Source organism: Rhinopithecus roxellana, chromosome 2 (genome assembly GCF_007565055.1).
Source record: "Rhinopithecus roxellana isolate Shanxi Qingling chromosome 2, ASM756505v1, whole genome shotgun sequence".
Classification (NCBI taxonomy): domain Eukaryota; kingdom Metazoa; phylum Chordata; class Mammalia; order Primates; family Cercopithecidae; genus Rhinopithecus; species Rhinopithecus roxellana.
Window position 1 is genome coordinate 191,791,952 of NC_044550.1, and position 24,185 is coordinate 191,816,136.

The 24,185-nt window shown below is 38.5% G+C and overlaps 1 protein-coding gene across 5 annotated transcripts in view; it reads left to right on the top strand.

Annotated features, from left to right (window-relative positions):
* SPATA5 (spermatogenesis associated 5) overlaps positions 1 to 24,185 on the top strand; it is a 407,907-nt gene that overhangs the window by 159,392 nt on the left and 224,330 nt on the right. Inside the window, exon 15 of one of the 5 annotated variants that reach the window (XM_030925416.1) lies at positions 4,177 to 4,439. The exons of 3 other annotated variants lie outside the window; for them this stretch is intronic. In XM_030925416.1, coding sequence (XP_030781276.1) covers positions 4,177 to 4,227 — 51 coding nt within the window. In that variant the 3' untranslated portion in view covers positions 4,228 to 4,439. Of the gene's footprint in view, positions 111 to 4,176; positions 4,440 to 24,185 lie in introns of those variants that run through there. One more of the 5 variants, XM_010362516.2, reaches the window with a different exon arrangement.

The window sequence follows — 24,185 nt, forward strand, 5'->3', positions numbered from 1 at the left end:
GTACCACCTTCCCAGACTTTCTTGTTATCGTAACATTTATTTCATCAAACAGATCTTAAAGCAAGCAGATATTATCCAGGTGTGCAAAAGTGATTAACCATGTGATTTTCAAAAAAAAAAGAGAAAAAGCAATCAATCAGCCTTTAAGGCTGTTGTTGTGTAATAAAAACCTTACTTGACAGTTGAAGAACACCTTAACTTTTTCATTTAAAATTTATTACTCTTTGAAAAAGGAGAACTCGTTAAGCAGCATACTTGCTTCTTTCACAGATGTCTGATTAGCCTGCAATATTTTGGTTCTATTTAATATACTTGTAACTATTTTTAATGAATATGAATGTAAAAATAATGTTGAGTTAGAATAGACATATCTAACTGTATGATTAAAGTTGAATCACTTTTAAATTTGAAAGTTTCTTGTCTTCTATTGTTAATCTCATATTTGGGAACTAATGTTCAGTGTAGCCACAACCTAAATCTGGAGCTATATATTGAATGTTGTAAAGTCATTAGTAGAAGGGCAATTTGGTGGCTAATTTTAAAGTACATAGAAAGTATTAACAATAATGAAGTGTCATTTTGTTCCTGGCATTCTGTGTGTGTGTGTGTGTGTGTGTGTGTGTGTGTGTGTGTGTGTGTGGTCAAAAAAGTATCTGAAGGGGCCTATAATAGAAAACCTAGTTCCTTTATGATATACACAATCTAGTTTGAAATTTTAACGCATTAAATTCATAAAACATGAAGAGTTTAAGCTTTGCAACACTTAATTGATACATGCATCAGAATAAATTTGGAAAACAATGGACCTTCATACGTTTTGACTTCTGTTTTCTATTTGATAACTCTGGGATTGCAGTTACTCTTCTTTGACACAAGATGGTGATGTTCACCTGAAATGTTTCCTGAGTACAGGCTCTACTGTGTTTACAGGCTCCCCTTCATTTATCCAAAGAGCCGCTTAAAGAAATGAATGAAACTTGCTTTGCTTTAAGAGATAATAGTTGAAGAGAGACAGAGAATGTGTCCATTTTATAACAGATTTAACAAATAATGATTCAAATTTAAGTGTGGGTTTGTGTGAGTTGAGGATTGGGGAGCTGAGAGCACTGGGAAAAACGAAAGTTGAACAGTGGAGAATTAGCAGTCATTAGGTATGCAGTATGCATTAAGTTTATGCTATGTGTTTTACATATAATATCTAGTTAATTTTAGTCAAATATGAGCACTTTACATGTATTTTACACAATACTAGTACATTCCTTGTTTAATTGTGCAAGTTTAGAAGTGTGGTGTGTGTTTGTTCTCTCTTAAAAAAATTATGACGTATCATCAGCCAGTGTAGTAGCTTCATTCATAATTTAAGTGATAGTATCTGTTTCGTTTTTAAAAATAAACAAGTTTCTTATATATAGTTAAATATATATTTAAGGTAGTATCTGGCAATCTCAGTCCTAGGTATTTACCCAAGAAAAATGAATAAATTGTCCAGCAAAGACCTGTTTGTAATGTTTATAGCAATTTTATTTATAATACCTAAACAACCCAAATGTCTATCTACATGAATGAATAAGTAAGCTGCAACATGTCCATACAGTGAAATACTACTCAGTCATGAAAAGGAACAAATTATTCATATATGCAAAGATGGATAAATCTCAAAAGCATTATGCTAAGTAAAAATAGTCAGATATAAAAGACTATACAATATACTGACATTGTGAGGATTGCAGGGACAGAAATCAGTTCGGGGATCTGAGGGAGGAAATTCACCACAGAGCAGCAATGGGAACCTTTTTGGAATGGTGTAGATATTCTGTATCTTGGCTGTAGTGGTGATTACAGGACTGCATATACAGGGACCCCTCATTTTATTGTGCTGTATTACAGTTTGCAAATAGTGTATTTTTTATAAACTGAGTATTTCTGGTAACCCTGCAAGTCCATTGGTGCCATTTCTTCAACAGCGTATACTCACTTCACATTTTGGTGATTTTTGTAATATTTCAAACTTCCTCATTATTACTATATATGTTATCTGGATCTGTGATCAGTGATATTTAACATTATTATTGTAATTGCTTTAGGACACCATAAACCACACTCATGTAAGACAGCAAACCTAATAAACAAATGTTGTGTGTTCTGACTGCTCCAACAGCCAGCCATTTTTCTGTCTCTCTTCCTCTCTTTGGGCCTCCCCACTCCCTGAGACACAACAGTATTGAAATTAGGCCAAGGAATAACCCTACAATGGTTTCCAAATGTTCAGATTAAAAGTAGAGTCTCACATCTGTCACATTAATCAAATGCTAGAAATGATTAAGTTTCATGAGAATGGCATGTCAAAAGCTGAGAGAGGCCAAAAGCTAGGCCTCTTGTACCAACTGTTTAGCCAAGTTGTAAATGCAAAGGAAAAGTTCTTGAAGGAAATTAAAAGTGCTCCTTCAGTGAACACATGAATGATAAGAAAGCAAAACAGCCTTATTGTTGATATGGAGAAAATTTTAGTGATCTGGACAGAAGATCAAACCAACTACAGCATTCTCTTAAGCCAAAGCCTAATCCAGAGCAAAGCCCTAATGCTCTTCAATTCTGTGAAGGCTGAGAAAGGTCACGAAGTTGCAGAAGAAAAGTTGGCAGGTAGCAGAACTTGGGTCATGACGTTTAAGGAAAGAAACTGCCTGTGTAACATAAATATGTAAAGTGAAGCAACAAGTGCTGATGTAGAAACTGTAGCCAGTTATACAGAAGATCTAGCTAAGATAATGAAGGCGGTTAACTAAACAACAGATTATTAATGTGGAAAAAACAGCCTTATATTAGAAGAAGATGGTAATCTAGGACTTCCATACCTAGAGAGGAGAAATTAATGCCTGGCTTCATGCTTCCAAGGACAGGGTGACTTCTGTTAGGGGCTAATGCAGCTGGTGACTTTCTGTGGAAGCCAGTGCTCATTTACCATTCTGAAAATCCTAGGGTCCTGAACAGTTTTGTTAAGTCTACTCTGCCTGTGCTCTATCAACGGAACAACAAAGCTGGTTGACAGCACATCTGTTTCCAGCACAGTTTTCTCGATATTTTAAGCTCACTGTTGAGACCTACTGCTGAGGGGAAAAAAATTCCTTTTGAGATGTTACTGTTCACTGACAATGCACATAGTTACTCAAGGCTCTGATGGAAATGCACAAGAATTAATGTTTTTGTGTCTGCTAAAACAGTATCTGCAGCCTCTGGATCAAGGAGTAATACTGACTTTCAAGTCTTATGATATAAGAAATATATTTTGTAAGGCTATTGCTGCCGTAATAGTGGATATGGGCAAAGTAAACCTCCTTGAAAGGAGTCACCATTCTAGATGCCATGAAGATCATTCATGATTTATGGAAGGAAGTGAAAATATGTCAACTTTAGCAGGAGTTCAGAAGAAGTTGATTCCAGCCCTCATGGATAACTTTGATGGCTTCAAGACATCAGTGGAGGAAGTAACTACAGATAAGGTAGATATAGCAAAAGAGCTAGAATTAGAAGTGGAGTCTGAAGATGGGACTGAATTGCTGCAATCTTATGATCAAATTAGAATGGATGAGGAGTTGCTTCTTTTGACTGAGCAAATAAGGTGATTTCTTGAGATGGAATCTACTGTTGGTGAAGATGCTGTAAATATTGTTGAAATGGTAACCAAGGATTTAGAATATTTTATAAGTTTAGTTGATAAAACAGCAGGGTTTGAGAGGATTGATTCCAGCTTTAAAAGAAGTTTTACTGGCCGGGCGTTGTGGCTCACGCCTGTAATCCCAGCACTTTGGGAGGCCGAGGCGGGTGGATCATGAGGTCAGGAGATCGAGACCATCCTGGCTAACATGGTGAAACCCCGTCTCTACTAAAAATACAAAAAATTAGCCGGGTGTGGTGGCAGGCGCCTGTAGTCCCAGCCACTCGGGAGGCTGAGGCAGGAGAATGGCGTGAACCCCGGAGGCGGAGCTTGCAGTGAGCCAAGCCGAGATTGTGCCACTGCACTCCAGTCTGGGAGACACAGCGAGACTCTGTCTCAAAAAAAAAAAAGAAAGTTCTACTGTGGTTTACCCTATCAAATAACATCACATGCTACAAAGATATCTCTGATGAAAGGAAGAGTCTGTTGATGTAGCATACTTTATTGTTGTCTTTTTTTTTTAGAAATTGCCACAGCCACCACAGCCTGCAGCAGCCACCACCCTGATCAGTTAGCTGTCATCAACATCAAGGCAAGACCTTCCACCAGCAAAAAGATTATAACTTGCTGAAGGCTTAGATAATCATTTGCATTTTTAGCAATAAAGGATTTTTAAATTAAGGTGTATCCTTTTTTTCTCCCAGACATAATGGTATGCATACTTAGTAGACTATCATATACTGTAGACATAACTTTTATATGTATTGGTAAATTTAAAAATTCTTGTCACTTGCTTTATTGTGATATTAGCTTTATTGTGATATTAGTTTTATTGTAGTGGTCTGGAACTGAACCTGCAGTATCTTGGAGGTATGCCTGTATTTGTCAGAACCCTTCTAGCTGTAAAAGTAAAGAGATTGAATTTTACAATATGTGGGGTATACCCTAATCCTGGCCATTAAAAAACCACACTAAAAAAGTTGTTTAATTCGGAACACAAAGGAAAATGTCAGCTTTATATTTCAGCAACAGTTTCTTTTCACTTGGAGGTAAGGCCTCTTGCTTCTCAGCTCTTTTACCAGCCTTTGACTATCTTTTACAACCCATTTACACAGACCTGCATTGTTATTGCCTCAGTGGGCTCAGAACTACCTCAGCAAAGAAGGGGGCTTGGAGTGTTGCTTCACCAGCCGGAAACCTCCATGGCCGGTGGTGCCTTCTGCCTGAATACTGCTCACACCCACTGAGCTTGTCCTGCCCACTTGGCCCAGCAGGCTGCACTCCGCTTGTGCTACTGGCCTGGATCCCACACCTGCCAAGGACGAGCCAGGCATGGAGTGGTGAGGGTTGTGTGGGCGAGTGAGCCCAGGTTCTGGCCACTGTGCACAGCCAGGCACACAAGCTGCTGCATGGGGTGGGCAGCTCCAGGCACTGATAACAGGTACTGGCTCCGTGTAAGGCTGTGGCTGGACCAGATGTACCACGCACAGCTTCCACTGTGTGCACCTGTGACTGGATGAGGGGAACGCAGTGGTGCCCAGAAGCTTGGAGAAGCCAGGAACCAGAGCCCTAAAGAGGATGTCACAGCCCTGCCTCAGGGACCCCCTAGGTCCGGGCTCCCCAAAGGCCTGCAACTCTTCTCTCCTTCCCATCACCCTCAATGTGGCAAGTAAGGGTGGGGAGTGTGTTTCAGCCCTGTTTCTGTTACTGCTCTTTCACTCCTTCCATTTGGTGGGTCCTGACTTCTTGTCCCACGTCCAGGACCAGTGAGGTATGTGGACAACTGGAGGGTGAGCAAGGTGGAAAGGAGCTTAATTGAACAACAGAACAGCTCTCAGGAGACCCAACATAGGTAGCTCCTTTCTGCAGCTGGTAGTCCTGAAGTCTGTCCAAGTCTGGCTGAGTTCAGGGGATTTTATGGGCTCAGAAGGGACAAAGTGCCTAATGATTGGTCCATGGGTGGCCATGGGCAGGCCCAGTGAAAGCACCCTAAGTTCTCACTCTGGGTGGAGAACGCCACATGGAACTGGCAGTCCAGCCCCCAGGCTTCAGGCTGGCCCTACCTTGAAGGTGGGGTTTCACCAGGGACCCGCCCCTTTCCACCCAGGAGCCTTTCTGCCTCCTGTCGCCAAGAACGTGCCATTCATGGCCCCCAGGCTCTTTGTGCAAAGGGGTGCCCAAAGGCCTATGGCGAACCACCCTCAGCCCTCCTTAGCCTCCCTCTCATGCTCACCAGTGCCCAAAGTCCAGAGGGGTTCAAGGTGGCTGGGGGCTGACATCTCAATGTGTCCCTGAGCACAAGCACATCCAGCTGAGTTGTGACAGCACCCAGGCTTGGCCACAACTTTGCTCCGCCCAGAGCCTGCGCCACAATCAGGGAGTGGCCAGGGAGCAGGAGCAGGCGCTTCAGAGCCTGTCGGGGCAGGAGGGCTTCCAGGCCCCCAAGAGCGTAAGGATGCCTGAGTCCAGAGCTACGGCTGGACAGCTGCAGTGAGCCCCGCCCTCCCAGCTCAGTAGGGGCCAGGGCTGCTGCCTGTTCCCAGCCCTGCCGGCTTGGCGGAGCTTGCAGCTCTAGCCGCACCTACCCTGTGCGGCCGGCATCTTCACAGCGGCCGCTCCAGACGGGCCACTGCTGCCATCATTACTCCCAAGTTTCGGGGCAGAAATAAGTAGAATTTTAGTGCTGGAAAGATTCTTAGAGAATTTGATTTCTTAATAAAAATTTGACTGGCAAACTAGATATTTTACATGTAAATCTTTTAGAGAATTTATTCAGCCACAAAAATCAGTTTGTTGTGTGTATATTGGCAGTTTCTAATCTGATTTTCATAATTAAATATAACTAAAATTATGAAAACGTACTTAAAAAAATAAAAGCTAGATTATACTCCTGTCTCCTAGAAGGGACAGTGCAGGTAAACCAGACTAGTGCCTTTTATCAATAATTATGTTTCATACCAAGTAATAATGTTTACCTTTTTGTTATGCCAGTAAAATTTATGACCTAAAAGTTACATGTTGTTTCTGTTTACATGGAGATATTTGATGACAGACTTATTCAGACGTATGTTTTGTTATGGAAAAGACAATAATAAGCTAGTTGTAAAACTGGAGCCTTTTGGAAGTCTTGATTCTGCAACTTCTTTTTTTTGTGTGTGTTAGAGAACAAAACAGAATATTTGTAATAGGATTTTTTAAAAGTGTAGTATATTCTACCTAAGTAGAAGGTTGAAGAAAATAGAATGCTAATGTTTGGAGAAGGTGAGCAAAATTATATTTCTATGAATGTTTAGGATATTTTGGGAATTTCTAGGAGTTCAGGCTTTTTAATTCTATATTTTGGGGCTTAACGCATTTAAAAAAAAATAAAATATATATGATTTTTTTAGAGACTAGTAGAGGCCTAACATTTTGAGTTTAATAACTTCATGAGGTTTATTCTTAAATTCTGTATCAGATTTAATGTCTTTGAATTGTGTATGTAATATTTTGATGTCCTTTTGCTATTGCATTTATAAACCAGAATTCAGTCTTTGATGTTTGCATCGTATTACTAAGTGATTTGGGTAAAGACAGAGGGGAAAAACAAAAAGGGAAGAAGGGGGAGGGTAGAGGGAGGTTGAAGTGGTGTATGTGTGTGGGTTGTTGTATTTATGTTTTATCTTTGCTTGTTAGGCAATTAGAATTGAAGTTAAACACTAGGAAATAGATGATAAGTTTATCTCTATACTACCAGGAAAATTTAACATTAGAATTAAGGCATTTAGCTAAACTAAGCCAAGATTGGAAAACTGCTGTGCTCTATGACTGTGTTTAGAAATAAAGTTTTATTGAAACACAGCTACATTCATTTTCTGTTGTGAGTGTTTTCATGCTGCAATGGGAGAGTTGAATAGTGCTACATAGACTGTATGGCTGACAAACTGAAAATATGTACCATCTGCCCCTTTATCACTAATTATAATATGGCTTATAGGAAGCTATTAGTAATTATTAGAACTAGGAAATACTCATATGATAAATCTCTCTTATCTGAATCAATAATAATACTGAGCCTTGTAGGAAAAGATTATATCAATCATCTGACACTGTAGGTGCTCCAAGCCATTTTCTCATTCTGATTCTCCTTACCTTCTTTTATGCTACTCAGCTGTTTTTTTTCTGTAGTGCTTATAAGTGTAGTGTAGTGAATATTATTACCACATAGTTTACTTATACAAAGTATTTATTATTGTCTGTCTCACATTGCTTTAATGCAAGGGAAGCATTTTTGTCTATTTTGAACAAGGATTTTTGTCATATTTACTTGTATTTTTAGGCACCTGCAACACATAGTAGCAGTTAGTATGAAATAAACCTGCCTTCTTATTAACTATATTAATCAATTTAGAAAGCATCAGCTTTTCACTTGCTGGCTATATTTTGCCAATTCAAAATGCAAATAATTTGCTGCGCTAAATTGTATATCTTTTAATTCGTTTTCTCTGTTCTTCATTGAGCAAGTTAGTATTTTCTATTTTTAACTCCTCACTTTATCACTAGCTACATGTAGTTTTTTCTTGGGGGTGATATGTGTTTAGTAGAAGGTAGTTCAGTAATATATTTACTGAATAGCAAAACGAACACTAAGATTAAAGCTCATGCTAACTACTCTGATGGCCTTGAGGAAGTAATGCTGAGAGTTTAATCACTATTAAGTAATTAAGAGTCATTTCTCATAAAAGTTCTCTTCCTTCCAGTTATATTCATAACTGTGTTTTGGTGATAGTTGATTGCCCTGCTTACATAGTTGTAAAATTGGTAAGGAGAACAGTATTCTGCAGCCAAGTTTCCATGAGTTGATATTTCACATTCACATTCGTGACCTAAACGTGTATTCTGGCAGACAGTGAGAAAAGCCAAATGTTCTTGTAAGCAGCAAGGATTTTCTTCATGGAAAACAAAGAAGTAAAAATGTAATCCAAGCAAAACTATCATGTATATACTGAATTTTATAGGTATATCTATAGAAAATTAATATTTGCTTTTATACATTTTATTACAAGTTTATTTTGTTAGGTATTATATTTGAAGTAAAAAATACAAAATTGAATACATAAAGGGAAATCAGAAAAACCCAGAAATAATAACAATTATTACCATTTTTATTTGAGCACATACACTATACCAGGCACAGCACACCGTGCTTTATGTACATAATCTGTAGCTCTCCTAACAACCCTGCAAAGTGGTACCTTTGTTTACATTTTGAAGATGAGAAAATTACTACTCAAAGAGATTAAATACCTTGCCATGATTCAGAAACTAGTAAGTATTGAAGGCAGTATAGTAAGGCAGGACTTTCTGTCTCCGCAGATACCTCATTCTTTATCCCATAGCATGTCATTTTTCTCCAGTGTTGTCATGATGTGTCACCAGGTGACTATACTTTTTATCCATACTTTATTTAAAAATTTTATGTGTTAGAAAACTTACACTCTAGACATTTAAAATTTAAAATTTCATAACATAGTATGCTTCTGAATAACCTGAGAGGAATGTTATACAAAAGGAAATGGCTTGCTGATTCCATGGAGTAATAAATGCCTACCTGTTTTCGTTTTGAAGTTAAAGCGATTGCTTCTGATTTTAAGCCAACATGTATTTTTTTTTTTCATTTTATCTTTCTTACCTTTATAACATGTATTTGGCCTTATACAGCTGTGAAAATTGATCATACAAATTGGTTTGAGCATATGTGACCTATGAACACTTGTATTCTGACTTAGAATAGAGTTTGATATTTTCTGGGCAGCATAGAGCCATACATTTTTGGACACCCCTCGTATTTTACATTTAATAGAATGATGAAAATGATTCATTAAGCCTTTCTTTGATGAAAGACAGAAACCACAGAGCAATGAAGGTATTGGCATTTCTGATAAAGTTTATATATTAAAGTCTTACGGTAGCCTATGACAAAGAGCTTGTTTGGAAAAATTGAGAGATTCAAGTTTTGTATTTTACGTAAGTTTTGTCACTTCATCAAATGCCTCCCTTTCTTTTTTTTCTTGTTTTTGTTTTTGAGATGGAGTCTCACTCTGTCACCCAGGTTGGAGTGCAGTGGCCCAATCTCCACTCACTGCAAGCTCCGCCCCCCAGGTTCATGCCATTCTCCTGCCTCAGCCTCCCGAGTACCTGGGACTATAGGCGCTGCCTCCCTTTCTATGTCTTATCATGAATTTATTTTTTTCCCTTTAATAGTAGATCAAATATAGATAGCCAGGAAAGACTAAAAGATCAGTTATGGTAATATAGTGAAGATGTTTCCTTCATACTTAAATATTATACAAGTATTAGTTTTGTATTATACTTATTATTATTATTATTGTTATTTTGAGACAGAGACTTGCTCGGTCGCCCAGGAGGGGGTGCAGTGGCGCGACCTCCGCTCATTGCAACCTCTGCCTTCTGGGTTCAAGCAATTCTTCCGCCTCAGCCTTCCAAGTAGCTGGGATTACAGGCGCATGCCAATTTTTGTATTTTTGTAAAGACAGAGGGTTTCATCATATTGGCCAGGCTGGTCTTGAACTCCTGACCTCAGGTGATCCGCCTGCCTCGGCCTCCCAAAGTGCTGGGATTACAGGCGTGAGCCACCACACCCGGCTATACTTATTATTTTAGAAGAACTTTATGAACACTATTAATACCAAAATATTGCCTTAAATTATTATCTATTGAATGAATGACTGGCTGACTGAAAGAATGCATGCATTCAGAACTCTGGAATCCAAAATCTTGTAGAACCTCCCTTTGAATGGAAATTACTCTTCCTTGATTTTGGAAATGTTAAATTAAAAGATAGCTTAATATTGGTATTGTTACTTTCTATAATTGTCAAAAAGAAGTTATAGTGTCCTCCTAAAGACAAATAAGGAGATAAAGAAAAACAAAAATAATTGAGTTAAATTATTAATTTTTGTTTGTTTTATGTGTTCCTGAGATCCTTGAGATTAAAATTCAAGCAGGGATGCAGTCTTCTTTTGAGTTACATGTTGAGTCTGTGACATTGGCATTCTCTATCTCAAACAGTAATGCTGCCAAAATTGTTCTTGATTTAAGGATGTGGTTTCTTTTATAGTCAGTATTTCTTAACATATCACATTTGAGTCTTGTAAAACTTAACTGCTTCCTTCTTTCACATATGAGTTTCTCTTCCATCAGAGAGAATAGTGATATGGAATCATTTTGTCTGAATGGTTGGCTAAAAGTACAAAGTGTAGAAAGTAGAAACTTAAATACAGGATAATGAATTTTTTTTTATATCTGATTCCCAAGCATTAACATTTTTTTTTCTGTTTCCACACCATAAAAGCTTCTTCCAAAAGTATCCACAGGCACAGAAGCTCTGTTTAGATTTTTCCTATGTGCTTTCTTTTCTTGATATTTTGATTTTTTTCCAAAATGAGTTTGCTGTTTAGTTTTGATGAAGTAAATATCTATATAAAATCTGAAGATTTTTATTTATTGGATTTGGAGGGTAATTTGGACATTGGATTTTAAAGGCTTATACTTAAGATGGCCATTAGTAGTTAAATCTGGTTTATAACTAATCTAGTGTCATTTAGTTAATAGAGGTCAGTGTGGAGTCATTCATATATTTATATTTCCTGTTTCATATGTTTATAAATATTTGATGAATATCATTGGCTTTTTTTCTCCAATGTGTTTGGATTCAAGGAATTAAGGGTCTGTATAAATACTTATTTTTCTGTGTGTGCATTTTCTTGTGTTTGTTTTCATTGGTTTTGAGTTTGACTTAATATACACATGTGCATTTAAAAAGATGATCTTTCCAAAAGCTTGCTTGGGATCTGTGCTAGGAGGATGATTTAGATGGATGGAGAGGGTTGCTTGCTTTACTACTTATTTTCCCAGACAAATCCATGGAAACAGGTTGCTAATAGGATAGGAGAAAAACAACAAAAACAAATACAGCTTTTTGGTCTGGAACTGAATTGTATTATCTGTACTGTCAGTTAGAGCCTTTGCTTACTTACCCAGACAATCTCTACAGGGATTAAAGCTTCCTCCTGCATTAGTGATAACTTTCAGTATGCTGCAGCCTCATATCCAGTTAATAAAAAAAAAAAAAAAATCTGGCTGTAAATGGTTGCAAAATCCTCACCAGTTCAACCTTTAATGAGAGTGATTGTGCTGATTAATCAAACAAGATTGTCAATAATTAAAGGAATAGAGATCACTTGGATTTTATTTTCAGTTTTCATATGTAAATCCTTGCACCCCTTCCCCGAGGCTGGGCCTGATTTTGTTATGGGATCTTTGGTGTGTTGCTTTTCTGACCAGCAACCTTTGTGGCCAGTGAAGCCTTTGCCTGAGTTCTCATCCTGCATCTAGGAAGAATGAGGTACATAGACAAGTGGAGGGTGAGCAAGACAAAGAGGAGCTTTATTGAGTGTTAGAATAGCTCAGAAGAGATCTGCAGTGGGTAGCTCCTCTCTGTAGGGAGGTCATCTCGTTGAGTGTTCAACTCTCAGCAGAGAGGAGGCCGGAGTGGGTGACTCCTCTCTGCAGCCAGGTTGTCCCGACAAGTGTTCAGCTCTTAGCAGAGAGGGTAGCTCCTCTCTGCTGCTGGTCATCCTGTTGTCTGCCACTCTCAGCAGAGAGGAGGTCCTGGAGAGGGTAGACTTCTCTCTGATGCTGATCATTCTGATCTCAGCAGCTCTCAGCAGAGAGGGTAGCTCTTTTCTGCAGCCAGTCCTTCCATTGGCTCTCTGCTCTGCTCTGACTGAGTCCAGGGCTTTTATGAGCCTCAGAGGGGAGGAAGTGCATGCTGATTGGTTCATGGGACTGCAGTAAAGGCACCACAAGTCCGCACTCTGGTCTGCAGGACTGGCAGCCTGGCCCCCAGCCTAGAAGCCTTCCCTGGCCTGAAGGTGGGGCCTCGCCAGGGACCTGCCCCTTTCAGCCCAGGAACCTTTCTGTGTCCCACTGCTGCCCGTCACACCCAGGCTGCTCACACCCATGCCAAGGAGCACCCATGGGCCAGCCCAGAGCCTCACTCAGCCCCATCTTGGCCTCCCTCTCCCACTTGGCATCCATAGTCTAGAAGGGCCAAGGTAGCAGGAGCCTGGCGTGTCAGCACTGCCTGGAGCAGCACACACCCGGCCAGGCCGCAACAATGCTGGGACTGGGGAGAGGCCAGGCAGTGGGAGCAGACACCCCTGAGCCTACTGATGATGGGGGACCCTCCTGGGTACTCGAGAGCACCGGGAGGCCCAGGCCCACAGCCACAACCCAGGCGACTGCAGCTGTGCCTAGGGAGCTCTCACCCTGCCAACTCATAAGGGGCAGAGCTCCCACCAGTCCCTGGTTCTGCAGAGTATGCAGCCTTGACCGTGCCCCTTCTCTACATCTCCCACAGTGGTAGCAGGTGAGGTGCAGGTGGCACAGTGGCCCTGGCCAACCCAGCACAAACCTGATGCTCCCAGGGCTAGTCCTGTGAGTCCTAGTGGCGGCACCTTTGGCCAGGTGCTTGTGGGCTATCAGGACATGGTGGGGAGCGAGGTCGAGGCTGCATTGGAGGCTCCAAGTCCGGTAGCAAGTCCTGCCTGACTGTGCGAGGGTGGAGGTGGCACAGTCCACCTTGGGGACATGGGGCACAGGAGACTGTTGCCACTGCTGCTCTCACAGCTGCTTCTACTGTCCTGTCTACCTCCTTGCATCCTGGAGCAGGTCTCCAGGCCATCAGTGGGCTGGACTGGCATCCAAGGCCAGGATGACATTGCCACAAGTTCCCCCTGTGGACCTGGCTCTTGGTGGCGGCCTGGGGCTCCTTCTCTCGCAGCTTGAGACCCTGCCAGGGGGACACCTCTGGGAGCGGATTGCGGGCCCCAAACCCAGTTGTCAGGAGCGCCAGGCTGGACAGTCACTCGGACGCAGGGTGAATCCTGGGGATGCAGCCTCGGTGGCCCCTGCTGAGCCTCCTGCCGAGGTGCAGTAACTTGGAGCCGCCAGCAGGGTGGGCGTGGCAGCAGAGTTGCTTGCCAGGTTTGGGAAGCTGGCGCCACCCCCGCTTTCCACGCCACACCTCTGAAGTACGGCCCCAGAGTGCGTTCAGGCCCAGCCCCCTTCACTTTGTGTGCAACCGCAGCACCCCGGGGTCCAGCTCTGCCTTGGGACCCCTCCATGCCAGACCGTGCTCTTCCCCCGTCTGCAGGTAGCTCGGCCCGGCCCCACCTCAGTGGCTCCCAGGGCTGGGCTTCCAGGGCAGCAGGCCCCAGGTACCGTTCGCCTCGGAGTCCACCTAAGGATTCAGAGCTTGCACCCCGACCTGCACCCACACCCGCGCCCCACCACGGCCGGCCCTGGCTGCCAAAGTGGCAGTAACTACTTCGGATGGCCTGCTGCTGCCATCAATTTGAATGGTTTATGTTTTGCCGTCCTTGTTGAGAAGAAAAACATGGATATGTGGATGTACAGTGATGGATGCACTAGCAGCTTAAGAGTCATTTTGAAGACTTTTTTTTTTTTTTTTTAATTTTTTGAGACAGAGTCTTGTTCCATCCCCCAGGCTGGAGTTCAGTGGGGCAGTCGTGGCTCACTGCAGCCTTGACCTCATGGGCTCAAGCGATCTTCCTGCCTTAGCCACCCAAGTAGCTGGGACTACAAGCAGGTGCCACCACTCCTAGCTAATTTTTAATTTTTTTGTAGAGACAGTCTTGCTCTGTTGCACAAGCTGGTCTCCAACTCCCGGGCTCTCACAGTCCTCCTGGCTTGACCTCCCAAAGTGCCCCCACACCCAGGCTATTTTAAGGACATTTCCCTTTTCAGAAAAGTTATAAGTATTTTGACCCTGCATGAAAGTTTGGAATGATGGAATCATAGAAACAAAAGCAACAGAAAGCCTCAAAAGATTTTTTAAACCAAACAAAAATTATTGGAAGCAGCTTTTACCTCAAGCAGTGAATGAGCTACACAGAAAGCTGATTTTTCTTTTCTTAATGATTTCTAGTAATGGGGATTTTACAGCTTATTCTTCTCAACCTCCTTCCAGGTCAGTTTTGGTTGTTACGGCTGGAGGAATGATACTGGCATCCAGTGGGTAGAGGTCAGGGATGTTACCAGACCTCCTATAATGCACAGGAAAACCTTTCCTGTCCCACAACGAAACATTATTAGCCCAAGTAATGCTGAGATTGAGAAACCCTGCTGTAAAGTGTGGATTTTTATCTTGATGGGACTTTTTCCAAGTAGCTACATTGATGTTTACAATGCTTTATAAATAAAGGGAGATTTTGTTTTGTTTGTTTGAATTACTGATAAGTGATAAAAGAGGCTTTAGACACAGATTTTGGGATTTATAGATGCAATAAACACATAAACACTAACAGTCTTCAAAAAATGTTCATGGAGACAGTATGGTGATCTTGTGATACAGGGAAATGGAAAACATTTTATTATAGAAGAACATGAGAAATTTGTATTATTTTTTACTCTTTCATGGACATGAAATGAAACTTCTGCCTTGTAGGTGTTGGTGTTGTACAGAATTATTTCTGTATTTGTGAATTAAATCATTTAATTAAAAAAGTAATCACAATATCCAAAAATCAGTTATATGGGTAGAATATTCAAGAGCCTGAAGCTCTGGATTCACTTCCCATTTGTGACTATAGTTAATTTGTTTAATGTCCAAGCCTCAGTTAACACATCTGAAAAGTAAGGTAGTTTTTATAAACTTGTCAGATGGGCATTAGTTAATTTGTATTTGATAATTTGTATTGACACTAAACTGTTATCAGTTGTTAGAAGAACTGTTCAGTCTTTATTTGATTGCTGAACTTCAGTGTAAGGAGTAGGTGTTTCTTTGTTCATTTCATAAAGGAAGCTCTTGAACCTCCATTTTCAAGCATTGTCTGCTCAGTCACAATAATTTGCAGTGCAAGGATGTATATATAACCACACATGTATAAACACAGACACGCCTGGTGACTTGATGGTAGAGAAGTTAAGGATTTACCAAATGTGTTTACATTGCTTTTCAGAGATTGAGGTTGAGGTTTTTGGAACCTGGCATGCTGATAGGACCCATTATGGAACCATAATCATGTGGATTTAGCACATGAGATAGAGCATATAACCTATAAACATATTTAATGATACTCATCCGTTGTGCTACAACAGAAACAGACATTGGAGAGTAAATGTAAATGATCTTATTCCCACTCTTAAAATTTGCAATTGATTTTATTTTTTAAATGATTATGTTGTCTGCCATACTACCCACAGTCCGTTAACTAACTGAATGCATGTTGTTGAAAAGTTCTGCTTTCTGTAAAGGAGGAGAGGGAGAAAAAAAAAAAAACAAAAACGTAGGTTGGAGTCACAAATCATAGCAAGTCACTTTCCCTTTATTTCCATGTTTAAGAAGTTGTCTCTTTGGTGGAGACAGACGAGATCTGTATTCTATCCCCACCAAAAGTCCTTAGGGTTATTTTAAAAATATATATTTTTTTAAATTAAGGGACCATCCGGGGCCACGCAACTAATATAGACAAGAAATTGGATCTCAGATGGAGGTAGAAACTGCCAAGTTTGATGATCTTTTAGAGATTGCAGTCTATAAAATAAATTGTTTCATTTATAAATGGAAGCAAAGCAATAAACTTCATGTTATTCTATATACAACTTTAATTACTGTTTCTTTCATTTTTTAAAAGATATTTTGTTAAGATGGTACTTTGAATTGGTAACATATGTATATAATTCAGAGATCAAAACTGTATAGAAAGATATACATGGTAATATCTTGTTCCGTCTACCTCTGCACCCCAACCTTGTCCTTTCCACCTTACTTTTATTAGTCTCTTGTTTCTTCTTCCAATTTTTTTAGCACAAACAAAATATATATATATGCATATATATATATATATATATGCTTTCAATGCCCATTGGTGTTTTCAATACCCAGTACCTATATATATATATATATATGTTTTCAGTACCCATTTCTCCCAGATATATACAATGCAGGAAACTATGTATACCCTTCACTACTTTGCTTTTTTGATTTAACTGTTTCTTCAGGATCTTTTTCTCTCCGTAAATGGACATTTTCCTCATCCTTTTGAAGGATGCATGGATGAAGAACTACCATAGTTGTTCAACCAGTCCCTTATTTTATGGACTCTGAGGCTATTGGCAGTCTTTTGCCACTACTAACAGTACTACAAAGAGTAATCTTGTCCAGGTGTCATTTTGTACTTGTGCAGGTTTGTTGTAAAAGTGGGATTGTTGTGTTATGGGTAAATACATTTGTAATTATGTTAGATGTTATCATATTTCCTTTTATGGTGATTCTACCATTTTTTTACTTCCACCAGTAATTTTGAATGTGTCGGGGTTTCCGGGTTGGTATCAGTAGTTAGTAGTTAATTTAAAAGGATAAGTAAACTCCAAACCACTGCTCAGTGAAATAAAAGAGGACACAAACAAATGGAGGAACATACCATGCTCATGGATAGGAAGAATCAATATTGTGAAAATGGCCATACTGCCCAGGGTAATTTATAGATTCAATACCATCCCCATTAAGCTACCAATGACCTTCTTCACAGAATTGGAAAAAACTGCTTTAAAGTTCATATGGAACCAAAAAAGACCCCACATTGCCAAGACAATCCTAAGTCAAAAGAACAAAGCTGGAGGCATCACGCTACCTGACTTCAAACTATACTACAAGGCTACAGTAACCAAAACAGCATGGTACTGGTACCAAAATAGAGATATAGACCTGACTTCAAACTATACTACAAGGCTACAGTAACCAAAACAGCATGGTACTGGTACCAAAATAAAGATATAGACCAATGGAACAGAACAGAGCCATCAGAAATAATACCACACATCTACGACCATCTGATCTTTGACAAACCTGATAAAAACAAGAAATGGGGAAATGATTCCCTATTTAATAAATGGTGCTGGGAAAATTGGCTAGCCATAAGTAGAAAGCTGAAACTGGATCCTTTCCTTACACCTTATACGAAAATTAATTCAAGACAGATTAGAGACTTAAATGTTAGACCTAATACCATAAAAACCCTAGAAGAAAATCTAGGTAGTACCATTCAGGACATAGGCATGGACAAGGACTTCATGTCTAAAACACCAAAAGCAACGGCAACAAAAGCCAAAATTGACAAATGGGATCTAATTAAACTAAAGAGCTTCTGCACAGCAAAAGAAACTACCATCAGAGTGAACAGGCAACCTATAGAATGGGAGAAAATTTTTGCAGTCTACTCATCTGACAAAGGGCTAATATCCAGAACCTATAATGAATTCAATCAAATTTACAAGAAAAAAGCAACCCATCAAAAAGTGGGCAAAGGATATGAATAGACACTTCTCAAAAGAAGACATTCATACAGCCAACAGACACATGAAAAAATGCTTATCATCACTGGCCATTAGAGAAATGCAAATCAAAACCACAATGAGATACCATCTCACACCACTTAGAATGGCAATCATTAAAAAAATCGGGAAACAACAGGTGCTGGAAAGGATGTGGAGAAATAGGAACACTTTTACACTGTTGGTGGGATTGTAAACTAGTTCAACCATTGTGGAAAACAGTGTGGCGATTCCTCAAGGATCTAGAACTAGAAATACCATTTGACCCAGCCATCCCATTACAGGGTATATACCCAAAGGATTATAAATCATGCTGCTATAAAGACACATGCACACGTATGTTTATTGTGGCACTATTCACAATAGCAAAGACTTGGAATCAACCCAAATGTCCATCAGTGACAGACTGGATTAAGAAAGTGTGGCACATATACACCATGAAATGCTATGCAGCCATAAAAAAGGATGAGTTCGTGTCCTTTGTAGGGATATGGATGCAGCTGGAAACCATCATTCTTAGCAAACTATCGCAAGAACAGAAAGCCAAATACCGCATGTTCTCACTCATAGGTAGGAACTGAACAATGAGATCACTTGGACACAGGAAGGGGAGCATCACACACTAGGTCCTATTGTGAGGAGGGGGTAGGGGGGAGGGATAGCATTAGGAGATATACCTAATGTAAATGACGAGTTAATGGGTGCAGCACACCAACATGGCACATGTATATATATATGTAACAAACCTGCATGTTGTGCACATGTACCCTAGAACTTAAAGTATAATTAAAAAAAAAAGGGTAAGTAAATAATCATTAAATGTTTTATATCAATTATGTTTAATGATTTTATTTTAACATAAAACGTAAATATACATTGATTTCATTTGTCTCAGGGCAAATAATTTTCTTTAAGAATAGTCTGCTCATTGGAGCTCTGTAATATCTCTTTTCTAAACCACATTGTAATAATTTCAGTGTTTGGCATCTATGAAATAAAGTGATAAGATACTCTGAGGCACTTTGAATATCCCCATTCATTTACAGCTGTTCTGCCAAACCAAATTAACAGTTGAGAGTTACTCATCTTTATTGAATCTTTACTATTTAGGTTTCTTTTCTCAACAATAATATATTTATTTGAATCACATAATCTCAATGTCAAGTAATTGTTAAAGTAGAATTTTGGAATCAGTATTTTTTACTCATGTTTTGTTCACTGGTGAGGCACCTTGCTTATTACAGTGTCTCAACATATTAAGTGTTTAGTAAATTTTCATTGAATGGAACAGAAGGAAAAAAGGCAGTATGGAAATAGACTCAGTTGATTCTTGTTATGCACCCAAAACAAGAAAGCAAAGGTTATGAGAGCAGGAGGAGGGGGAGCATAGCAGAGGGCCAGGATATTTAACCTCCCATAGCTGAAGAGTCTAGGAAGTGACATATTTTGCTTTCCAGTCTCCTAACTTTCTCTTAGACATAAAAAATTTATATCAAATAGAGACAAGGTGGGTCCATCTTTTCCCTTCATTTTGCTGTCATTTTCAAACTTGTTTATTCTTGAAAATTATAACATGTCTTGCCAAATTGATTGGCTAGATGTGCTGCATCTTACAGAGCTTTAGACCAGTTATAATGATAAAGGTTCACTTTAGATAGTAATGTGCTAAGACCATAATTATGGGATATTTCCTTGTAGTAACCAGTAATTTTTATGTCTTCTGTATTAGTCCATTCTCACACTTGCTAATAAAGACATACCCGAGGCTGGGTAATTTATAAAGGAAAGAGGTTTAATTGACTTACAGTTCAGCATGGCTGAGCAGGCCTCAGGAAACTTACAATCATGGTGAAAGGCACCTCTTCACAGGGCCGAAGAGAGAGAATGAGTGCAAGCAGGGGTAATGCCATAAACTTACAAATCCATCAGATCTCATGAGAACTCACTGACTATCATGAGAACAGCATGGGGGAAGCTGCCCCTATGAAGAAGTTACTTCCCATGACTTGGGAATTATGGAGATTACAATTCAAGATGAGATTTGGGTGTGGACACAGCCAAACCATATCATCTTCCAAACAATTTATCATCAACACTGACCAGCCATTTCAGTTTTATCTTAATTATTGCAAGGACTGGTCAAGAGAACATGTTTGGAAATTAATCATCTGTGTTCAGGAAATAATTTATAACATTTAAGTTTCTCTGATGAATCATTAACATAGTTTCCATATTTAAATTTCTGCCATTGTATTTTTTGACATTGTCTATCTTCTTTCCAAATAACTTCTCAGACAAACTCTTAGAAAAAGCAGTAATAATTAAGGGCTAAAGAAAGCTTCAGTTCACTTGTGACATCATTTTATCCGTTACAATTAACCATGAAAAAATAGTTAATATTAGTTACCTAATTAAAATTAGTTAATATTAATATAATATCATTATGTGTGCTGTATCATCTATGTGGCCTGGGAAGACTGAGTTTTGGTGAGTGAGGGTTGTTACTGCAGTCACATTCTAGACACAGTCATGTGCTTCATAACCATGTTTTGGTCAACATCAGACTGCATGTACAAATGTGTCCCATAAGATTATAATGGAGCTGAAAAATTCCTATGGCTTAGTGACATTGTAACCATCATAATGTCATAACCATTATGATGTGGTAGCATAGTGCATTACTCTTGTGGCGATGCTGGTGTAAACAAACCCACTGTGCTATTAGTCATATAAAAGTATAGCACATTCCATTTGTGTAGTACATCATACTTGATAATGATAATAAACAACTGTGTTACAGGCTTATGTATTACCTATACTATACTTTTGATCATTGTAGCGTGTACTCTGCTTATAAAAAAAAATTAACTGTAAAACAGCCTCAGGCAGGTCCTCCAGGGAATATTCCAGAAAGAAGGCATTGTAAACATAGGAGATGACAGCTTCACGCATATGATTTCCCTTGAATACCTTTCAGGGAAACAAGATGTAGAGGTGGAAGACAGGGATATTGATGATCCTAATCTATGGGCCTAGGCTAATATATGTGTTTGTGTCTTAGTTTTTAGAAAAAACTTTAAAAAGTAAAATAATAAAATTTAAAAATAGGAAAAAGCCTATAGGATAAGGATATAAAGAAGAAAATATTTTTGTGCAGCTGTATAGCATGTTGTTTTAACCTAAGCGTTGTTATAAGAGTAAAAAAGTAAAAAATAAATAAATAAAAAATTTATAAAGTAAGTTACGGATTAATTCTTGAAGAAAGAAAAGTTTTGAAATAAATTTAGTATAGTCCTATTGTACCGTGTTTATTATAAAATCTATACTAGTGTACAGTAATGTCCTGGGCCTTCACATTCACTCTTTGCTCACCCAGAGCAAAGAGTTCACTCACTGACTCACCCAGAGCAACTTCCAGTGCTGCAAGTACCCTTCCTGGTAAGTGCCCTGTACAAGTATACCATTTCTTAATCTCTTATACATTATATTTACTGTGCCTGCTCTTTGTTTAGATATGTTTAGACACACAAATACCATTGTGTTACAGTTGCCTACAGCATTGAACACAGTAACATGCTGTACAGGTTTGTAGCCTAAAAGCAACAGGCTATATCATATAGCCTAGGTAGGCTATACCATCTAGGTTTGTGCAAGTACACTCTGTGATGTTTGCACAATGACAGAATCACTTAAGGATGCATTTCTCAGAACATATCCCCATTGTTAAGTGACACATGACTGTATTTTGTTCTGTAACCTCCTTGGCCAAAGGTACTATTTTGAGTCAAATTCCATAGACCTTTTTGTTTCCTCTTGAAATATAATGAACCTTTTCCTTTTAACTTATAAAAAGATGAGTATATTCAAGACTGATTGTTTAGAAACTTTGGGCAGATTTGACTTTGTATTTTAAATTAGCTTTGTCATAAGGATATTATCACCTTATGTCTTGAAACCTTGACCCGGCACTCATTCCACTCTCCCAGTTTCCCTGCTGGATTTTGTCTGATTATTTGTTGTTTTGCTGCCTCACTTATTTCCACGTATCACCCTGTAGTTTCAATATGTAAATTCAAAACTTACCCATTTTGCTATCTAGGATAATATTTAGATAATCACATCAGTGTTTGCTCAGGTTATGTTGATGAGAAAGAGATAGATTTGTTCTGAGATACGTATATTTATTTTAACTGTTCTCCACCCGAATATGCAGATACTCCTGAACTTACAATGGAGTTCCTTCCTGTTAAAGGTATCTTAAGTTGAAAATATCATAAGTCAAAAATGGATTGAAAACACATAACCTACTGAACATCATAGTTTAGCGTAGCTTACCTTATATGTGCTCAACACTTACATTAGCCTACAGTTGGGCAAAATCGCCTAACATAAAACCTGTTTTATAATAAAGTATTGAATATATTATGTAATTAATTGAACACTGTACTGAAAGTGAAAAACAGAATGGTTGTATGGGTACTCAAAGTAAGGTTTTTTCTCAACGTGTTTCACTTTCACACCATCATAAAGCTGAAAACTCCAAAGTCAAATCACTGTAAGTCAGGTACTGTTCATTACTTTTGATGTCTAATGCAGTGGTAACTAATGAAGGAAAATACCAGAAATTAACAGTGTGTTGATAAACTATTCTTTCTATTCATATGGCTACCTTTTTGCCTTTATACTAATCTCCTTTAATAAATGGAATAGAAAACTACTTTTTTTTTTGGCCATGTCATCTTTTTTTTTTGACAGCATATTAGGTTGTGTATAGTATTTGGAAATCCACATCTGCTCTTTATCCACATGTGTTTGTCCTACTTGCAGTGTAGATAAAAATGTGCTTTGTATTTTAGATTAAAATTGTATATTCTGTTTATCAATTTTCCTTTCTGAAAATTGACCTTTTAACTTTTTATTTTTGCAGGGAAAGCTTTTGTCAGAGGAACTTTTATTATTGTTTTTCAAAAGGCAGTTGCCTCAGGAAAATCTATTTTACTTTAGTATGAAAGTGGAAAACTGACATTTAATTGCACAAGCTGTTTAAAAATCATAAAATATAACTACTGCTATAAAAATGTGTTCATATAAGACACTAGAAGATAATATTCAGAGCATAAAACAATGGTTGGATGTCCACAGGCAAACAACAGGGGTAGTCAAATAGTGATTAAATTCTTGATAAGTCTTGCTGCTTTTTTTCTGAAATTTTATTTAATAATATCATATAATGTTTTCCATTTGAAAAGGAAAAATATGTTATCAAGTTCCTGCCTATTTAACTTTAGAGAGAACTTAGTTTGGTTTATTAATTTAGACATGTAGTCAGTGTAGCACTTTAATCTTTAAACTTTACCACTTTAATTATTTTACAAATATAAGTTCTTAATTATCTTTTGTGTTTTTCTAGGAAATATTAGTGTTAACATCTCATATCAATTTTTTATAGCATTCAGAATATGTAGTCATGAAGAAGAATAGGCCTTACCCCAAAATATCTGGTATACTCTGCAATAAAAATAACGAGTTCTTATTGGACTCGTTTCTCTGCCTTCAGTGTCTTCCTCCACCATTTCATCTTCATTCTGTTTTAAAGTATTCTTCCTAAAGGAATGATATACTGCTAAGGAACTCCTATACAGGGACTCCTTGTTTGCCTCATCAAGTACAGCTCTTCATTCTGGCCTTTTCAGTTTGCAAAAGTTGCCCCTACCCCATACCTGACATGTATTTCATTATTTTGTGAATATGAGTTTTAAGAGGAAATTTCTTTATTATGATGTTTTTTAAAACTGAAATTACAGTGTCATGGAATAGTTAACTTGTGTCAGAGGCATTCCAAATGATTTGCTCTATAAGTGAATGAATTAACTGAAATCTAACTTCGAGTATTATACTTGTTTTAACAGTTATTTTGCAAAGAAAATGTAACATAAAATTAAGAAATTATTATTTCTCTGGTTTTGTTTGGTGATTCTAAAACAATCACCAGGAAACATATTACTTCTCCATGAGTTCTTACCAACAGTTTTACTTTGGGTATATGAAAATGGCCTACTCTTGAGCTGAATGCTTTATTCCAGATGTCTTCACATAAACAAAGTATGGAAAG